This window comes from Cervus elaphus, chromosome 33 (genome assembly GCF_910594005.1).
Source record: "Cervus elaphus chromosome 33, mCerEla1.1, whole genome shotgun sequence".
Lineage (NCBI taxonomy): Eukaryota > Metazoa > Chordata > Mammalia > Artiodactyla > Cervidae > Cervus > Cervus elaphus.
In genome coordinates, this window is record NC_057847.1 from 32,848,522 (window position 1) to 32,864,581 (window position 16,060).

Below are 16,060 nucleotides of genomic sequence, written 5' to 3' on the forward strand. Positions count from 1 at the left end.
TCTAGTTGGTTGGTTGATTGATTGCCAAATAATTATCATAGACATATATTTCAGAATTATGATATATTGGTTTCATTTTTAATATGAAAAGTAATATAAAAATTATGTGAAATTTTTTCTGCAGGAATACTTTGCTTGGAATTTATACATTTGAAATACTTGTAAAACTCATTGCAAGAGGCATCTGGGCAGGACCTTTTTATTTCTTTGGTGATTCATGGAACTGGCTTGATTTCAGTGTAACTTTATTTGAGTGAGTACTCCTTTTAAGTTACAAACATCATAATGTTTGCTTGCTAAAAAAATGCTTTTCATAAAGAAACATTGAGGTTGACAGAATTTTCTGCCTGTAAAAATTCTGTGAGTACAGAACAATTCATAAATCATAGACATAGTGAGTTCTCTGAGTTCTCTTAGGCAGCTCCAACTGAACTAGTCCTGACTATGCATTGAAAATCAAAGGAATGGGATATTATCTCTGTTTTCTACCTGAAGCAAAAACAATAGAGGTTGAATTTTTCGCATTTGAGGTGATTATGTTTGGTGACCAGAAAATATCCTGGAGACATAGGAGAGGATTCCAGCATATTTGATTCTGTTCATCGATATTGCTTAAGAACAGTAAATATTTTAATTATCAGAATAAGATATTTTATACACATGCACATTTTTCTAGAATGATACATTAAATTCAGATAATTTACATGTGTATTAAGTTTTTCAATCCTTCTATTTAATGTACTCTATTTTATGGCTAAAGAAATTGTCACAGGTATCAAACTCCTGTTAAAAATAAAGTAATACTCTATTTGTAGAGTTAGTATCAATTTTTTAAAAAAGAAATAACCTTTATAAAGAACATGATTAGTTTCTTCCATATTGTGAGCAGTCAAAAAATAGTAGCTAATATCTTTGAAATTATTATCACTACTTCTGCTATCACTAGTATTATTTTTCTTCTTGCCACTGCTATTAGCTAAAACTTGGCTAACGCAACTAAGGGCCCTTAGTATGTGAAGGTGCTTTGCTATGAATGTACATCGATTAACTAATTTAATCTTCCCCATATCCTCAGAATTAGAAAGTACCCTTATCCTTACTTTTCACTTTTGAGGAAACCGAGGCAAAATAGGTTAAGTAATTTTTTCTTATCACACAACTAGTAAATAGCAGAGCCTATATTTCTCTCCCATTTCTTTTTTTTTTTTTATTTTTTTATTTTATTTTATTTTATTTTTTTTATTAGTTGGAGGCTCATTACTTCACAGCATTTCAGTGGGTTTTGTCATACATTGATATGAATCAGCCATAGATTTACACGTATTCCCCATCCCGATCCCCCCTCCCACCTCCCTCTCCACCCGATTCCTCTGGGTCTTCCCAGTGCACCAGGCCCGAGCACTTGTCTCATGCATCCCACCTGGGCTGGTGATCTGTTTCACCATAGATAGTATACATGCTGTTCTATTGAAATATCCCACCCTCACATTCTCCCACAGAGTTCAAAAGTCTGTTCTGTATTTCTGTGTCTCTTTTTCTGTTTTGCATATAGGGTTATTGTTACCATCTTTCTAAATTCCATATATATGTGTTAGTATGCTGTAATGTTCTTTATCTTTCTGGCTTACTTCACTCTGTATAAGGGGCTCCAGCTTCATCCATCTCATTAGGACTGGTTCAAATGAATTCTTTTTAATGGCTGAGTAATATTCCATGGTGTATATGTACCACAGCTTCCTTATCCATTCATCTGCTGATGGGCATCTAGGTTGCTTCCATGTCCTGGCTATTATAAACAGTGCTGCGATGAACATTGGGGTGCACGTGTCTCTTTCAGATCTGATTTCCTCAGTATGTATGCCCAGAAGTGGGATTGCTGGGTCATATGGCAGTTCTATTTCCAGTTTTTTAAGAAATCTCCACACTGTTTTCCATAGCGGCTGTACTAGTTTGCATTCCCACCAACAGTGTAAGAGGGTTCCCTTTTCTCCACACCCTCTCCAGCATTTATTGCTTGTAGACTTTTGGATAGCAGCCATCCTGACTGGCGTGTAATGGTACCTCATTGTGGTTTTGATTTGCATTTCTCTAATAATGAGTGATGTTGAGCATCTTTTCATGTGTTTGTTAGCCATCTGTATGTCTTCTTTGGAGAAATGTCTGTTTAGTTCTTTGGCCCATTTTTTGATTGGGTCATTTATTTTTCTGGAATTGAGCTGCAGGAGTTGCTTGTATATTTTTGAGATTAATCCTTTGTCTGTTTCTTCATTTGCTATTATTTTCTCCCAATCTGAGGGCTGTCTTTTCACCTTACTTATAGTTTCCCTTGTAGTGCAAAAGCTTTTAAGTTTCATTAGGTCCCATTTGTTTAGTTTTGCTTTTATTTCCAATATTCTGGGAGGTGGGTCATAGAGGATCTTGCTGTGATTTATGTCGGAGAGTGTTTTGCCTATGTTCTCCTCTAGGAGTTTTATAGTTTCTGGTCTTACATTTAGATCTTTAATCCATTTTGAGTTTATTTTTGTGTATGGTGTTAGAAAGTGTTCTAGTTTCATTCTTTTACAAGTGGTTGACCAGTTTTCCCAGCACCACTTGTTAAAGAGGTTGTCTTTTTTCCATTGTATATCCTTGCCTCCTTTGTCAAAGATAAGGTGTCCATAGGTTCGTGGATTTATCTCTGGGCTTTCTATTCTGTTCCATTGATCTATATTTCTGTCTTTGTGCCAGTACCATACTGTCTTGATGACTGTGGCTTTGTAGTAGAGTCTGAAGTCAGGCAGGTTGATTCCTCCAGTTCCATTCTTCTTTCTCAAGATTGCTTTGGCTATTCGAGGTTTTTTGTATTTCCATACAAATTGTGAAATTCTTTGGTCTAGTTCTGTGAAAAATACCGTTGCAGAGCCTATATTTCTATACCAGCAGTCTGGCTCTAAAATCTGTGTCCTTAACCAATATACATTTTGATTTCTGCTACCAGCACCATCACCATTGTTATCATCATCATTATCAGCACCAGGAGTTTAAATACTTAAAATAAATCTTATTCCTTTCAAAAGCTATGTATTTTCTTATTTTAACTATCTTTTCAAACCAATTAAGATTGCAAAATATGAACATTATATAGAGTATTTGATGAAATTTTGACTACTCAAAGTGTCAAGCTTTTATAAACTCTCATAATTTGTAGATTAATGTTTACTTGATTACCTTGCATGGTAGAAATCTTTCCCTTCCAATCAATAATAAAGCTATTTGCAAAATGCAATAATGAAAGCAAGGGAACATTTGGATGTCTGGTTTTAGAAACAAGCTTCAAATATTATAAAAAATCAAATGTCAGTAACATAAACTCAATATGATTTCTAAACGACTTTAATTTAATTCCACAGGCATATTTCAAGATATTCACCTCTGAATTTCATTTCATTATTTAGAATTATGAGAAATTTGAGAATTTTGAAAATTATTCCTTTAAACCAAGGTAAGAAAAAGCATCGAGTTCTTTGTCTTCATTTTGTTTTATGTACTTCCATGTATTCATTTGAACAGCCCTGCCATTGCTTGGAGAAAAGTTAAACAATGTTTCATCTTTGATATAAATGAATATCAGATCAAGTATCAAATTTATTTGTCACTCCTGGAATGGAAAGGAAAAATAATACCACATTTGTTACTTATTTGAAGTGGTTTCAATGCTTATGATAACAAAATGTAGAGCTCAATCAAAATATTTTACTTCTCTATTTTTTCTTATTTCTTTAATTTTATGTCTTAAATATGAAATACTAAAATTGTCCTTAGACTTCTGAATGAATTAGCAGTCCAGACAGTTATATAATCCATCCTCTTCTTTTCCTCATTGAATCTAAAAGCCAGTTGAAATGAACAAATTTATGTAAAATAAGATAAGTACCCTTTTACTCTCAGTGCTCGGATAGGATGTGTTCCACATGCCACAACATTCAAGAAGGTTCTGTTAAATAGTGTAGACCATGACCACATTGATGGAAGATGCTGAGGAATAATTTACACATCCCATTCCTGAGTATGTCTTAGGGAAGCCTACTAATACCTTCTGATTTGTTGTTCAGAATGAATAAAAACAATAAGATAGGAAAACTTCATTCAGAGTTTTTTTTTTTGGCTGTTATGAGTCAGAAGTTTTATCAAATAGTGGAATGAATAAACCCACAAGCTAGTGTGATAACACCAAAGGTAAGATCTGCAAGCAACGTTCATCCACTGGAACATCATGAAGAAGGCCAGATGTATGCATACTCTGTGCTTGGAGTCCAGGCTGGGCAAAACAGCAAAAACATTGGAAAATGTGATAATGGATGCCTTGCCTTGTGGATATGACTTTCCTGATGGCTCAGACGGCAAAGCGTCTGCCTACAATGAGGGAGGACCCGAGTTCAATTCCTGGGTTGGGAAGATCGGCTGGAGAAGGAAATGGCAACCCACTCCAGTATTCTTGCCTCGAAAATCACATGGATGGAGGAGCCTGGTAGGCTACAGTCCATGCAGTTGCAAAGAGTCAGACACAACTGAGCGACTTCACTTCACTTGTGGATATACTGAAACATTGAATAGTACACATTAAACAGGTGAATTGTATGGTTTATAAAATATATCTCAATAACCTGTTTGATAACAATGGTCTGTGACATGGTAGCTTCACCAAGCACAGTGAAGAAACCAGCAGCAAGAAATGTCCTTGCAGGAATTTCCACAGTCTTAGTTCTTTTACTACTCTCCACAAATTACTGGAACATAAGTTGTATCACCTTCATCTTCATCTTAGAATTAGAGGTAAAGATCATAGAAGAATTCAGGTAAATTCAGGTAGAATACAGTAACTAGAATTGGGAGCATACAGGCTGGTACGAATTGCTCTTATTTTTTTTTTCAAAGGAGAAAACAACCTAGGCACATACTGGTAATACAGTGTGTATGAAAACAAGGAAGAAAGGAAAAACACACTATTCAAGAGAATGAAAATAATCCTTTTTTCTTTTAAAAATGTACTCTAAGGCATAAAGTATAATCCAGTTTATAAAAGTGAACATAATTGAGTTAAAATTATCTGTCAAGATGTAGAGACTTGAGCTTCTTTGGGGTCCAAGTGCTGGTTAAGAATCTGCCTGCCAACGCAGGGGACTTTGGTTCGATCCCTGGTCCAGGAGGATCCTAGACAGCACTGGGCAGCTAAGCCCATGCATCACAGCTGAAGAGTAGCCCCTTGCTCGCCATAACTATAGAAAACCCATGTGCAGAATCAGTGACCAAGCGGAGCCAGAAGTAAAAATTAATTAATTAAAGAAATATATGGACTTTAAAATTAAATCAGAAATGTTAGAATCCACAAACGATACACCTAAACTAAAACAAAATGAAAATTTAAAAGTAAAAAGAAGGAAAAAGTTATACCAGGAAATCAAAATCAAAATTGACATATGGTTCAAAGCTTTGAATGGTAGATAGCAATGGATGGAAGATAACAATGAAAATTACTAATAAATTTGAGTCTATAAAGTGTGATGGTGACTTCTTTTTATCATCGATTAAAATGTTGACACTAAAAGCTCCATAAGAAGCTTGATTATATATATTCTGTATATAATATATTTATGTCACAGTAATATTAATAAAAATATTTTGTAGTTATATATGTATAAGTATACTTTATATACTATAATATCACTATTATTGATAAAATATTTGCATGAGTTTATGTTTATATACACACATACCTTCTTACTTATATTTAAGAATTTCCATTCCTAAAGATAATTTCAACAAAACAATGTGAAAATTTTTTTCAGTACAAGATATACACAGGACTCATGACAGTGACCAAATAAAAAATACACAGTGCAAAGACACATATTTTAAAAGATATTTATGGTGATCATGGCAATAATATCAAATTAAAATGTCCCATTTTTCTTCTAATAAATTGGCAGTGATATTTTTTCAAATGTCCTACCTTTAGTAAAGGCATGATTATATATTTATAGTCTTTGGTTTATGCATTAGCTCAAATATTCTTTAAAAAATTTGAACATATGAATTAATACTTAAATATCTCATATACCATGACACAGAAATTCCATTTTTAATGTAATACTTTAAAAAGACTTGCATATAGCAAAACAATTCATAGTATAATTCCAAGTGGCCAAAGTAGCTGTAAATATGTATTTTAGGATGATAGCAATTAAAATTATATATTTATTCTAGGTATCACATTTCTTTAATCACAGGAGTGACTTTCAGTCAGTTCAGTCAGTCATGTCTGACTCTTTGCAATCAGTGAACTGTAGCATGCCAGACTTCGCTGTCCATGACCACTCCCAGAGCTTGCTCAAACTCCTGTCCATCAAGTCCGTGATGCCATCCAACCATCTCATCCTCTGTTGTCCCCTTCTCCTCCTGCCTTCAATCTTTCCCAGCATCAGGGTCTTTTCCAGTGAGTCAGTTCTTTGTATCACATGTCCAAAGTATTGGAGCTTCAGCTTCAGCATCAGTCCTTCCAATGAATATTCAAGACTGATTTTCTTTAGGATTGACTGGTTTGATCTCCTTGCAATCCAAGGGACTCTCAAGAGTCTTCTCCAACACCACATTTGAAAAGCATCAATTCTTCTCATCTCAGCCTTCTTTATGGTCCAACTCTCACATCCATATATGACTGCTGGAAAAAGCATAGCTTTGACTAGGCAAACCTTTGTGGACTAAGTAATGTCTCTGCTTTTTAATACGCTGTTTCGGTTGGTCATAGCTTTTCTTCCAAGGAGCAAGCATCTTTTAATTTCATGGCTGCAATTACCATCTATAGTGATTTTGGAGCCTCCCAAAATAAAGTCTGTCACTGTTTCCATTGTTTCCCCATCTATTTGCTAGGAACTGATGGGACTGGATGCCATGATCTTAGTTTTTTGAGTGGTGAGTTTTAAGCCAGTTTTTTTACTCTCCTCTTTCACATTTATCAAGAGACTCTTTAGTTTATTTTCACTTTCTGCCATAAGGGTGCTATCTGCTGCATATCAGAGGTTATTGATATTTCTCTCAGCAATCTTGATTCCAGCTTGTGCATCATCCAGCCTGGCATTTCGCATGATGTACTCTGCATATAAGTTAAATAAGCAGGGTGACACTATATGGCCTTGATGTACTCCTTTTCAATTTGAAACCAGTCTGTTGTTCTATGGCCAGTTCTAACTGTTGCTTCTAGACCTGCATACAGATTTCTCAGGAAGCAGGCAAGGTGGACTGCTATTCCCTTCCCTTGAAGAATTTTCTACAGTTTGTTGTGATCCACACAGTCAAAGGCTTTGGCATAGTCAACAAAGCAGAAGTAGATGTTTTTTTCTGTAATTCTCTTGCTTTTTCTATGATCCAACAGATGTTGGCAGTTTGATCTCTGCTTTCTCTGCCTTTTCTAAATCCAGCTTGAACATCTGGAAGTTCTCTGTTCATGTACTGTTGAAGCCTGGCGTGGATAATTTTGAGCATTACTTTGCCACTGTGCGAGATGAGTGCAATTATGTAGTAGTTTGAACATTCTTTTGCGTTGCCTTTCTTTGAGATTGGAATGAAAACTGACCTTTTCCAGTTCTGTGGCCACTGCTGAGTTTTCCAAATTTTCTGGCATATTGAGTACAGCACTTTCACAGCATCATCTTTTAGGATTTGAAATAGCTCAGCTGGAATTCATCACCTCCACTAACTTTGTTCATAGTGATGCTTTCTAAGGCCCATTTGACTTCTGGGATGTCTGGCTCCAGGTGAGTGATCACAGCATTGTGGTTATCTGGGTCATTAAAATCTTTTTTGTGTAGTTTTTCTGTGTTTCTGCCACCTCTTCCTAATATCTTCTGCTGCTGGTAGGTCCTTACCATTTCTGTCCTTTATTGTGCCCATATTTGCATGAAATGTTCCCTTGGTTGTCAGGAAGCATTTAACAGGAGGCTTCCTGTGTGCTGTTATGGATCTGTCAGGAAACCTTTGGCCCTTATTGATCCTGAATATTCAGGAATTAAGAGGAGAGGCACACCTTGCCTTCCCTGGGGCTGAGGAATCCAGGCATTTCCTTTGTTAGTTTCTCATTATGGTGATAAGTATCCTCTTCTCTCTTTAATAGGGATCGCTTTGTGTTTTGCAAGTCTGGATTTTTAATCTTTATTTTTGCTGAGAATAACTACAGTGTATATGCCCATGCCATGTTGATTAAAACACCTTTGCTCCATCAGAGCTTTGGTCCCCGTGTCTGTCTTTCTTTCTTTCTCTTTATCTCTCTTTTTCTGGCTGATTCCCTGGAGCGTGAAAGCCGGCTGTGTAACCCAGGGAATATTAGCCTCTTTCCTTCTTTCACTTTCTCATCATCGACTCCCGACCACCAGGTTCCAGTCTATTAAAGGACCAATACTTGGTATCTGATTTTCTTGAGGAGATCTCTAGTCTTGCCCATTCTATTGTTTTCCTCTATTTCTTTGCATTGATCACTTAGGAAGGCTTTCTTATCTCTCCTTGCTATTCTTTGGAATTCTCCATTCAGATGGATATATCTTTCCTCTTCTCCTTTGCCTTTCACTTCTCTTCTCAGCAATTTGTAAGGCCTCCTCAGACAACCATTTTGCTGTTTCTTTTTCTTGGGGGTGATTTTGATGACTGCCTCCTGTACGATTTCATGAACCTTCATGCATAATACTTCAGGCACTCTATCAGATCTAACCCCTTGAATCTATTTGTCACTTTCACTGTATATCATAAGGGATTTGATTTAGGTCATACCTGAATGGTCTAGTAGTTTTCCCTGATTTCTTCAATTTAAGTCTGAATTTTGCAATAAGTAGTTTATGATTTAAGCCGCAGTCAGTTCCCGGTCTTGTCTTTGCTGACTGTTTAGTCTCCACCTTTGGCCGCAAAGAATATAATCAATCTGATTTTAGTGTTGACCATCTCGTGATGTCCATGTGTAGAGTCGTCTCTTGTGTTGTTGGGAGAGGGTGTTTGCTATGAGCTATGTGTTCTCTAGGCAAAACTCTATTAGCCTTTGCCTTGCTTCATTTTGTACTCGAAGGTCAACCTTCCTGTTACTCCAGGTATCTATTGACTTCCTACTTTTTCTTTACAATCCCCACGATGAAAAGGACATCTTTTTTTTGTTGTTAGTTCTAGATGGTTTTCTAGGTCATCATAGAACCGTTCAACTTCAGCTTCTTCAACTTGAGTGGTTGTGGCAGAGACTTGGATTACCGTGATATTGAATGGTTTGCCTTGGAAACAAACAGAGATCATTCTGTTCTTTTTGAGATTGCACCCAAGTATTTTAAAGTTAGTTTTATTTGAGGACGCTCTTTTCTAATAACTTTATTTCAACCCTATTCTATTACACTCAAGAAATCTAATCATCTGAGGATGTCATTTAAAAAAATAGATTTTCAATTCTCACAATGATGTATGAAATAAGTATATTTATACTCCCTTAAAAATAATTAAACAGAAACATTAAAATGTTGGTAACTTGCTCAACATCATGAAGTTGGTATATTTTTATCCATTATTGGAGGAAAGAAGAGTTATGGTAGTTTCATTTATGAAGTATAATTATGGGGTTTTTGTTGTTTCTTCTTGCTTTCTATATTTTCTGAATTGAGCATGTATTATTTAATAGTTAGAAAAATGAGTGTCCTTAAGTAAAACTAACATTGAAGTTGAATTCTTAATTAACAAGTATCCTGGTATAAATACAGTGACATATAATCACAGTTGTATGTTATTCCATTTCTATTCATAAAGTTTTTTCATGTTTTATTTAATGAGCTTCAAAAATTGAGGTCATAAAAATTGATAAAAATGTAAAGAATACTGCTATTTCAAACTATTTCTTTTTCAACAACATTTGCAACCCATGTTGATTTGTAACTCTATGCCTTTACCTGTGCTTGTAAATAATGGTGATTAGTATGAAAAACAGTAACCAAGAGAGCAGGCCTGTTCTTTATGTAGTAAAAAGAAATAAAACAAATAAGTAGAAGTACTAAAGAATGTCTGAATTATTGCCAAGTGTAATAAATTAGCAATAATACAGAAATCTCAAAGTTTCGCATGTTATTTCTTTTATTTATCAGATCTAGATAATGATAAATGAAATTATAAAACACAAAGCTATTGATTTCAATGGCATCTGCATTCACCATGGGAGAAGTTTGCTAATGCTGCTTTACTAAGGTATTTTATTTTATGAAAAACAAACCTTTCTCTTTTCAGGAATGAAGTCTTTTGTAGGGATACTCATCCATTGTTTGAAGAAGCTCACTGTGGTCATTATCCTAACTCTCTTTTTTCTGAGTGTATTTTCCCTAATTGGGATGGGGCTCTTCATGGGCAATCTGAAACATAAATGTTTGCGATGGCCCCAAGAAAATGAAACTGACATGCTGAATAACAGAACTGGAAATCCATATTATATTCGAGGTAAGAATCCCTTGCCATCTATATCAAAAAGCATTCTTCACAGAAATGTTGAACCTTCAATTTCAGAACAAATTCAACTTCAGAACAATCTTTATGTAAATACCTAACTATGCTCAAGTACTAATTTGGATCAGTTTCCTTTATCAGGATGATAAAGTTCCAAGTCTTCAGAAAGTTATGTCAGGGAAACCAAAGTTTGGAATTGCTAAAACTCACAAATTTTATCATTCAAAAATAAATAAATATGACCAAAGCCTCCTAGGTTGAGAGAAAATGGTAGGCTACAAACTCATTCCTTCTTGCTGTAGAGAAGGATGTTCATCTGTACAGATGTAATTGGGTTTAGATAAATGCTGTTCACTCAAAGTTAGATACAAAACATCATGTCTTTCATATTTTTCCAGAAACAGAAAACTTTTATTATTTGGAGGGAGAAAGATATGCTCTTCTTTGTGGCAACAGATCAGATGCTAGGTAAGTGGTGTTAATGTTTTCTTCTATCAAGTCTGTATTGTAATGGAGAGTGGAGTTGGGCTCTTCACTGCTCAAAAACCAATAAGAGGCCATTTAGTGAAAAGGAAAGTTTGCTTTATTTTAGATGCTAGCAACCGAGGGGAGGGTGACAATTGTTCAAAGGCTGACTCTCCATCTGCCCCGACAATCAGGGGGCAAGAGGGAGGGAGCTACATGCAGAAACAGCACAGTCAGCGGACAGTCATCTTGAAATCGGTCCTCCGTGGTCTGCCCAGCATCGTGTTGATTGTTTTAACTATGACTAATCTTCGGATCCAGGGTTGCTTGGTTTCAATTTCCTTGAGACCAGTTCTTGGAATTATGGCAGCTTATGGGAACCTGGTGGCTTAGCGGTAAAGAATCCATCTGCCAGTGCAGGAGGTGCTGGCTTGATCCCTGGGTCGGGAAGAGGAAATAAATGGCAAACCCTCTCCAGTATTGTTGCCTGAGAAATCCCATGAACAGGGGAGCCTAGTGGGCCTCATGGAGTCTCAAAAGAGTCAGAAACGACTTAGCAACTAAACAACAATAGGACTTAAAATAATTCTTCAGTGAGATGACAAAACTCTCAAGTCTTCAGTCCAGTTCAGTCACTCAGTCATGTCTGACTGTTTGCAACCCCATTGACTACAGCTCTTCAGGCCTCCCTGTCCATCACCAACTCCCGGAGCTTGTTCAAACTCATGTCCATCGAGTCAGTGGTGCCATTCAACCATCTCATCCTCTGTCATCCCCTTTTCCCCCTGCCTTCAATCTTTCCCAGCATCAGGGTCTTTTCTAGTGAGTCAGTTCTTCGTATTAAGTGGCCAAAGTATTGGAGTTTCAGCTTCAGCATCAGTCCTTCCAATTAATATTCAGGACTGATTTCCTTTAGGATGGACTGGTTGCATTTCCTGGCAGTGCGAGGGACTCTCAAGAGTTTCTCCAACACCACAGTTCAAAAGCATCAATTCTCTGGTGCTCAGCTTTCTTTATAGTCCAACTCTCACATCCATACATGACTATTGGAAAAACTTTTATTTTCTTATAATTTCAGATGACGAAATAAAGTTGAAATAGAGTGGTTCTCAGCAGTACAATGGATTAATTCCTTGTGTTACTTTCCTCAACTAGAATGACTTGAAATCCATCTGAAACTCAGTTCTTAGAGGCTCTGGGTCTGAGATAGAGAAAAAGCACATAGGGGCAGGAGAATGAGTTATGTAGTTTAGTCCTATTAAAGTGATTTGGGGGCTTCCCAGAGGCTTCCCTTGTGGCTGAGATGGTAAGAGTCCACTAGACACTCTTTCAGGAGACCTGGGTTCGATCCCTGGAGGAGGGCATGGTGATACACTCCAGTATTCTTGCCCAAAGAATCCCATGGACAGAGAAGTCTGGTAGGCTACATTTGATGGGATTGCATAGAGTCGGGCACGACTGAGCAACTAACACACACACACACACACACACACACACACACACACACGCACACACGGCGGGGGGTGCTTCTCAGGTGGCACTGGTGGTAAAGAACTCGCCTGCCAATTAGAACTCGGTTCAGTCCCTGGGTCAGGAAGATCCCCTGGAGTAGGAAATGGCAACTTGCTCCAGTATTCTTGCCTGGAGAATCCCATGGAGAGAGGAACCTGGCAGGCTATAGTTCATAGGGTCACAAATAGTCAGACATGACTGAAGCGACAGCATATACAAGGTGATTTAGACATTTCATTGCTTATTCAACCTTTTTACCCCTTTACTGCTGGGCTCCCATTCTATTTTCAAGTCCAGATTGTGAACCCATCTCATTGTGTCTGCCCTATCCCACTTGAGCTAAACCTTTCTGTGGACATTCCAAACTAGATTTGACATGAAATGCATGTTCAAGATACCAAGTCGTGGATAGTCAGAATGACAATGATATAGTATATCAGCCCAGAAGAGAATGTCAGTGTTTCATCTGCAGCCATTATACTTTGCTGTATGATAAACTATCCCAAAAGTTAGTGTTTTAAGACAAGAACAAAATTTCATCTGTTCAGATTCTATAGGTCAGCAATTTAGCAAGCCTCAACACACAAGTACTTTTTAAACCTCTGTTTGTATCACATTTGTTAGCCATTAACAAATATGTAAAACAAGTCACATGGCCAAAGCTCCAATAATGTGGGAGGGAACTACAGAGAGGTGATAAGAGAAGAAGCATGATTTATTGGGCCACTTCTTTCATAATGGACCACAAGAACCAAGCCCCAGTAGGCAAAATTATGAAGACTCCATGAAAGGAAATGAAATAAATATTTAATCTGATCTTTCTACCAAAGTGCCGTTACTGCTTATAAATTATTGATGAACAATGTTTTCTCACTCTTTAAATAAAGGTATCTAAGGGTTTGAGGTGAGATCATTTAAAAATTAAACTCTCAACTACTGCAGTTTTATTTTTATCAATGTCATTTTCCACCAGTTATACTTTCACTTTGATTTTGGGTAGTAAAGAAATCTTTAACAAAGACTTGGCAAAAACCATTTGTGAGTCCCTGTTGTCTTTTAGCTTAATTAATGCTGTTCACTTATATCTGCTGAAAATCTAACTCATATGCAACTTTTTTTCACTGGGAATTGTTTGGGAGAAGACTATGTCCCGTGAAAGAGGGAGCCCTTTATTATTCATGGGTAGATGTTCTGAATTTGTGATTTAACCTTGATCTGAAAGTCACCTAAGAGTAAGCAGTTTTTCTTTTCTTCATCTTAATTAGTCAGTGTCCTGAAGGATATGTGTGTGTAAAAGCTGGTGTAAATCCTGATGATGGCTACACAAATTTTGACAGCTTTGGCTGGGCCTTATTATCTTTATTTCGGTTAATGATGCAGGATTACCCTGAAGCACTTTATCACCAGGTAAGAACACAGAGAATCTGCACTGCACGTAAGAATGATGCCATGCTCCTCCTTTCTAAAATAATGATCAAATGTAATGTACTTTATTAAAATAATTTTTGTGTGGAGAAGAATTTGAGGCCAGAAGGAAATAGAATTATTCAATGTCAAACTGTATGTAAACACTTTAGTGTTCTTATGTATTGGTATCTTATTTAATCTTTGAAACAGTCCTACAAGGTCAGGATATAAATATGTGCATATGCTTTTACATGAAGACCCTAAGATCAAAGCAGTCAGATAACTTCCCCAAAGTTAAAACACATGTATCTACCAGCGATCAGTGTACTACTCTGTGGTCTTATAGATTTGACATTAACTAGAAAGCATTTCTAGGTGCTAATTCTTCAGACAAAAAATTTGAACCTATGAGATTACCATCTGTTAAGAAATTGTTGGGACTTCCCTGGTGGTCCAGTGGCTAAGACTCTGAGCTCCCAAGTCAGGGGGAGTGAATTTGATCCCTGGTCAAGGAACCCCGTGTATTGCAACTAAGAATTCACATGCTGAAACGAAAGGTTATTCATGCCTACAATGTACTATTTCTTTTTAATTCTTCTATTTCTTCTCATCCTCTTTTAATAGTCAGTCATGCTCCAGTTATAGTAACAGAAAGCTTACTGTTATGAGACTTTAAACAAAAATTCTGATTCTCCTTTTGTGTGCCATAGTTTCTCAGAAGGATATAATATATACTCATTAAAAATGTAGATTCAGCTTTTCTTTTAAGAAAAGTGGAATATGCAGTGTTTTTCAGCAGCATAGTTAATAGCAAAAGATATTAGATAAAATAATTACTTTAAATTCCAAAAGTATGTGCAGTTGAAGAATACTCTTTTTAAACACACATGTACTGTACTTTTTATGATTGAATAGATAAATTATGGTGTGTATATACATATGTGTATGTTTATAGGCCATTAATAATGATAAGAATAAGGTAATATATTTTTAGCACAAAGATTCATAATATATTATTAAATGAAAATCAAGTAAACCAAACATGCTTGTAGGAAAATTATGTTTCTAGTAGAAGTACTTAAAATATTACAAGTGATTGTTTTCTTTATGCAAACTATATTTTTCTAATTTTGAAAGAGTAGTATATTGTTATTTGTCAAACTTTTTAACAAGTATCATGCCTCCTCCACAACACTAGGAACTTCTTATTTCTGAACTAATCTTACCATGTTATCCTCTTCAAAATCCTCCAGTGATTTCCAGATGTCTATAGGATGAAGTTCAGTGTCCAAATGCATGGTCCATAGCGCCCTTTAAGATATGGTCTCTGCAATCATGTTTGCTTGTTCAGTATTTCTGCCCATTAGGAGATAAATGACCTAAGAATTATTTTGTCTTATTTTAATTTTTGTCTTCTCAGCATCTAACATATAGAAATGCTTAATAAAATTTTAATAAACAAAAAATTTAAGTGAATATTTATGAATTGTTTATATAATAGTGAATGTCTTGCCTTTTATTTACAGCTTTCAAAGTGTGTAAGTTAATTTACTTGTTAGTAATTGTTTAAAAGAAATCCCATCACACACCAGGGAAATGAGAACAGTCTGGGAATGCCCTGATTCTGGAGTCTTTCAAGACCTTCATCATTATTGCACTCTAGGATTTTATTGACTAGTATAGATAAGGTTTGCTTTGATTTGGACTGGATTTTTTACTCAGCACTGCTCTATTGAACCATGACTAGGTAAATTCAACAGTTATTCCCAAAGAGTACAGCTTGTGTTTTGGAGAATAGCATTCCCCATTCATTAAACAAGCATTATTTAATCCAAGTATTCTGATGTGGCATTGGTACAGAAATGAACAAAGCAGGTTGTCACTTCTCATGGAGTGGGGTTATATTCAATCACAGTTCACGTTTATCACATACTTGCCATGAGCTGAGATCCTCCCATACATTGTTTCATTTGATTTTCATAAAAATATACGGTAAACAGGCTGTAATTAGCCCCTGTTTTCTGCTAAAATACAATAAAACTTGAATTTGCACACTTTTTCATTCTAATAAGATTGTATGCTTTTATTCTCTATCAGCTTCATTTAGTGGAAAGAACAAAAATTTTGGATTCAGGCATTTCCCCACAGCTGTGAGATCTTTATCTAATTTCATCTCCTTTTTACATGG

The 16,060-nt window shown here is 36.1% G+C and overlaps 1 protein-coding gene across 1 annotated transcript in view; it reads left to right on the top strand.

The window, feature by feature from the left end:
* The window catches only part of SCN7A (sodium voltage-gated channel alpha subunit 7), a 78,567-nt gene that overhangs the window by 21,955 nt on the left and 40,552 nt on the right, over nucleotides 1-16,060 (top strand). The window contains exons 5-9 of the mRNA XM_043894747.1: nucleotides 125-253; nucleotides 3,390-3,481; nucleotides 10,276-10,482; nucleotides 10,887-10,956; nucleotides 13,731-13,872. Coding sequence (XP_043750682.1) covers nucleotides 125-253; nucleotides 3,390-3,481; nucleotides 10,276-10,482; nucleotides 10,887-10,956; nucleotides 13,731-13,872 — 640 coding nt within the window. The remainder of the gene's footprint in view (nucleotides 1-124; nucleotides 254-3,389; nucleotides 3,482-10,275; nucleotides 10,483-10,886; nucleotides 10,957-13,730; nucleotides 13,873-16,060) is intronic.